The sequence below is a fragment of the Tetrahymena thermophila genome (genome assembly GCF_000189635.1).
Source record: "Tetrahymena thermophila SB210 genomic scaffold scf_8254152, whole genome shotgun sequence".
NCBI lineage: Eukaryota > Ciliophora > Oligohymenophorea > Hymenostomatida > Tetrahymenidae > Tetrahymena > Tetrahymena thermophila.
Genome location: NW_002476071.1, coordinates 1 through 4,317, shown reverse-complemented (window position 1 = coordinate 4,317; position 4,317 = coordinate 1). Strand labels below are relative to the sequence as shown.

Genomic DNA, 4,317 nt, shown 5'->3' with positions numbered 1-4,317 from the left:
TTATTTACCTAAGATTAAGTCTCAAATTTGTAATTTTAGTGCAATTTTTAAAAGCATAATCTAAACCTGATAAACCAATAGCACCAATTTAAATTTAACTTTTTAATAATTGAAGAAAAAAATAATTAGAAGGGAAAAACGAAGATAAAATATGAGATAATAACAAAAGAATTGATTAATATTATAAGAAAAATTTATAAATTAACTAAAAAAATTTTATTTGTTTTAAATTCATTTTTATATTTAAAATATCATACAAAACAAATAAACTATTTTTACTGAAGATGCATTGTCAAATTTGTGAGATTAGTACAATTTGCTAAAGCCTAACATAAACCTGATATATCTTCATCACCAATTTAATTACCACTTTTTGAAATATCGAACAAAAAATTATGAAGAAATTTTATGATTTTAAACTTTTTATTTTATTATTAATTAATAAATTCATTTATATTTATTTCATGTTTAAATGAATAAAATTGAAAAAGACAGACAGAAAAAAAACAAACAATCAGGATAAAAAAAGAGAAAAAAAAAGAAAAAAAATATTTTTAATAAATTAAATGAGTTAGTTGTGTTGTTTTAAATTCATTTTTATAAAAAAAATATAACTATCCTAAGCAAATAAACTGTTTATACCCAAGATTAAGTGTCAAGTATGTGAGATGAATGCAAGTTGATAAAGCAGAACTTAAGCCTGAAACACCAACAGAACCAATTTCATTTTTACTTATTAAATAAGAAAGATAAAGAAAAAATGCCAAGTAATATGAAATTAATAAGTTAATCAGAAAATTAAAAAATAAGTTAAATTAGCAAAGACAGACAGAGAGAGAGAGAGAAAAAAAAAGAAAAATAAATCAAATAAAAAGTTAATAAATAAATATACTAAAAGATTTATATTTAAAGTATCAAAATAAAAAACAAATAAACTGTTTCTACTTAAGAATAAGTATCAAATTTGTGAGATTAGTGCAATTTGCTAAACCAGAACTTAAAGCTGATGCTCCTTCATCACCAATTTCATTGTCACTTTTTACATTTTTATATATTTAAGAAAAAATGTATAATTAATTAGTTAGTTAGTAAATCGAAAAAATAAACAAAAATATAAAATAATAAGAAATTAATGAATAAATTAACAAAAAAAATGAGTAAAATTAATAGAGATAAAAATGATAAAAAAGACAGACAAATATAATAAAAAGTGAGAAAAATAAGTCATAAATTAAAAGAGTTTTTAGCTAGTTATATTGTTTTAAATTCATATTTATATTAGAAAATATCCAATTAAAAACAAATAAACTGATTTTACGTAAGCCAAATAGTCAAATTTGAGAGATTAGTGCAATTTGCTAAAGCAGAACCTAAGATTGATGCACCTTCATCACCAATATCCTTACCACTTTTTAAATATAGAAGAAAAAATATTTAATTATTCAATTAGTTATAAGGGAAAAATGAAGAAAAAATATAAATTTGTAAGAAGTAAATAAATTAATAATAAAAGAAAAAATATAAAATAAAAAATGGGTTAAATTAATAAAGATAGAAGAATAAAAAAATAAATATGAAAAAAAGCTAATAATTAAATTAAAAGAGATAGTTTTATTTTAATAAAATTAAAAACAAATATGCTGTTTTTACCCTAGTAAAAAAAAGAGTTAAAATAAAAAAGTGAAGAAAAAATATAAAATAATAAAAAATGAACTGAAAAAATAAATATTGAAAATGAAAATTCAGTTAAAATAATTAAAAAAAATATGTAAATAAAAATGAAGATTGTTTTTTTATGATAAATTCTATTAGTAAAATTTTATTATAATAACTTGAAAGTAAAATATATAAAAACATTAATGGTAATAATAATTGAATAAATTAAATATACTTAAGAGTAACCTTGAGAATCTAAAGAGATTAGAGTGAAGATGAGTTTGAAAACTTTTTTATTAATAAAAATAAATTTAAAAAAGATTCATATAAAAATGAATAATTACTTCTTCTAATTCGTCGTACTATTTAATCTATTTTATCATTAATTTATTTTTTTTCTACTTCAAAAAATTGGAAAAAAAATTTGGAAATTTAATTAATTACTGTAAAGCCACTTTAAGGAAAACGAATGTGTTGCGAGGTAGAGGTAAGAGTCTTAACTAAAAAAACTAATTCATAATAAGTGACATCAAAACAGCAAAATTTTTGAATGGCATCTTGCTATATTCATTAATAAATAAATAAATTTTTAATATTTTTGATAGTTGATTTAGACAACTAAAAATATAATTAATTGTATTTATTTTGATCAAAATTTAATTAATTAATTTGACTTGTTTGTTTATCAAAAATAAATATATTTATGAGAAAAAATTATTATTATTTTAAAAGAATAAATAAGAAATTGTTAAAATAATTAAAAATGAGAAATTAAGTTTTTGTTTTTAATTAATTTTGATGATAAGTAAGAAAATTGTATAAATTTGATAAAAATAAGAAGGTATCTATCTATCTTATTAGTATTTATTTAATATTTTTAGAAATGGTTGCAATTAATTAAATACATAATAACAATACATTCACAGATATAGATTAATTTACATATAATTTAATTCTGTATGATATTTTTTTGTTAACTATGTATGTAAAATGAAATTCATAAATTTTTTTTCTTGTTTTTTAATAGTTATGATCCAGTAGAAATTGTGAAATTGTTTCTATTGATCTTGCAAAGGTTCATGTATTTAATAAATAAATAAATTAATTTCATATGAATATATTTTTTTATATTAATTCTTATTAACATAAATATGAATATTTTTTTAAAATTTAAATTGTTGCTTTCTATTTGAATATTAAAATTGAAAGTAAAAAAATTATTGAAATTGATCAAAATTTACATTGAATTTTATTTTGTTTTAATTGAATCAATTTGATTGAAATAAAATATTTTAGTTTTCTTCCCTATTTTTTAGTGATTTTTTAATATTATTTATTATTTTAATGGTTAAAAAAATTACTGTCTTATCATTAATTCAACTTATTTTTTCAAAATTATTTTTATAATAGGAAGTAATAGGTATAAATAAATAAATACATACATACATTTTTACATACATACAAACAAACTATTAAATCATATATCTAATATCTATTAAAATATTCAGTTTTAATTGGAACTATCAATTTACTTAAAGAAGCTTGTTTTAATAATGTAACTCAATTAAAAGGCAGTATTATTAAAAATAATTACACACAAAAAACATAAAGAAGTTGTTAATCTATAAAAAGAAAGCTAGAATGCTGTTTTTTAATCAATAGATTAGTTAGAATTTCTCGAATAGTTCTATTTGAAATTAAATGAATTCAAATTTAATATCAATTGATTTTCTGAGCATATCTGATTTTGATTTAAAAAAATGAATTATAAAAAACTTCCTAAATATAAATAGGATCAATTTTAGTATTAAATCAAAAATTAAAAAAATATTTTTATAAAATATTTTTTTTCTAGATTTTTTGTAGCTTTTTAAATATTTAAGTTTTCCTTTTTTATTAAAAATACAATCTTTAACTAAGTTTTTACTCCATTAGTTTTTTACTCCAAATAAATTAAAGAATAATGTAAATTCTGATCGATCGATCTAAAAATTATTCACAAAATGGGAAATTGTGAGTAATTTTTTTATTTTTGATTAAAATAAAAGACACAGCTAGCAAATAAGTACTTTTGTATAAACAATTATTAAAAAAATATACTAAAAAAAACTAATTTCAAAAAAAAACAAATTATTCCTAAATAAATTAATTGTAAAGAAAATGGGTTGCGTTAACGGTGTATAAAATGATCAAAATATGAAAAATCAAATTAAAAAAATGATAAAAATAATGAGATAATATGAAGAAAGAATAAATAAAATAAACTAAAAATTCATTTTAGATTTACAAAAAATGGTTAACCCTAGTAACTACCAAATCGATGAGCAAGTTATTCTTGTTGTAGAAAATAAAAGTGAGTGTGAAACTATAAGCTCTTAAATTGAGTGTAGCGTTAAAAAACAGTAAACTTTTATCTAAAATTATGAATAATAAATTGCTGAATAAAATGAAAAAGTAAAACCTTTAGTCCAAAAATCCCTCCTACATATTTAAAATGATTAAAATATCTAAAAAAATATTGAGCTTTTAATATTAAATTAATACATTAAAAAATTCTAATAAAATGGATTCTCTTATAAAATAATAACAATTTAACAAATTTAAGAAAAGGATAACCACCAAATAAATATTTTAGATAGCATCGGTACTTTCTGTGAGAGC

The 4,317-nt window shown here is 18.3% G+C and overlaps 2 protein-coding genes across 2 annotated transcripts in view; one reads left to right on the top strand and one right to left on the bottom strand. All coding sequences in view use genetic code 6, as the record gives it.

Moving 5' to 3' along the window:
* TTHERM_001511200 (cyclic nucleotide-binding domain protein) overlaps positions 1–2,039 on the bottom strand; it is a gene marked incomplete at both ends in the record, with an annotated part of 4,565 nt that extends 2,526 nt beyond the window's left edge. Inside the window, 7 exons of the mRNA XM_012800506.1 lie at positions 9–98; positions 280–369; positions 643–732; positions 946–1,035; positions 1,319–1,408; positions 1,892–1,944; positions 2,001–2,039. Coding sequence (XP_012655960.1) covers positions 9–98; positions 280–369; positions 643–732; positions 946–1,035; positions 1,319–1,408; positions 1,892–1,944; positions 2,001–2,039 — 542 coding nt within the window. The remainder of the gene's footprint in view (positions 1–8; positions 99–279; positions 370–642; positions 733–945; positions 1,036–1,318; positions 1,409–1,891; positions 1,945–2,000) is intronic.
* Positions 2,040–3,816: 1,777 nt separating this feature from the next.
* TTHERM_01511190 (hypothetical protein) lies at positions 3,817–4,154 on the top strand (the record flags this gene model as incomplete). The annotated part of the gene is made up of 2 exons (XM_001025808.2): positions 3,817–4,058; positions 4,112–4,154. 2 exons carry the CDS (start codon positions 3,817–3,819, stop codon positions 4,152–4,154), a joined length of 285 nt encoding a protein of 94 aa, XP_001025808.2.
* Between the last annotated feature and the right edge of the window lie 163 nt (positions 4,155–4,317).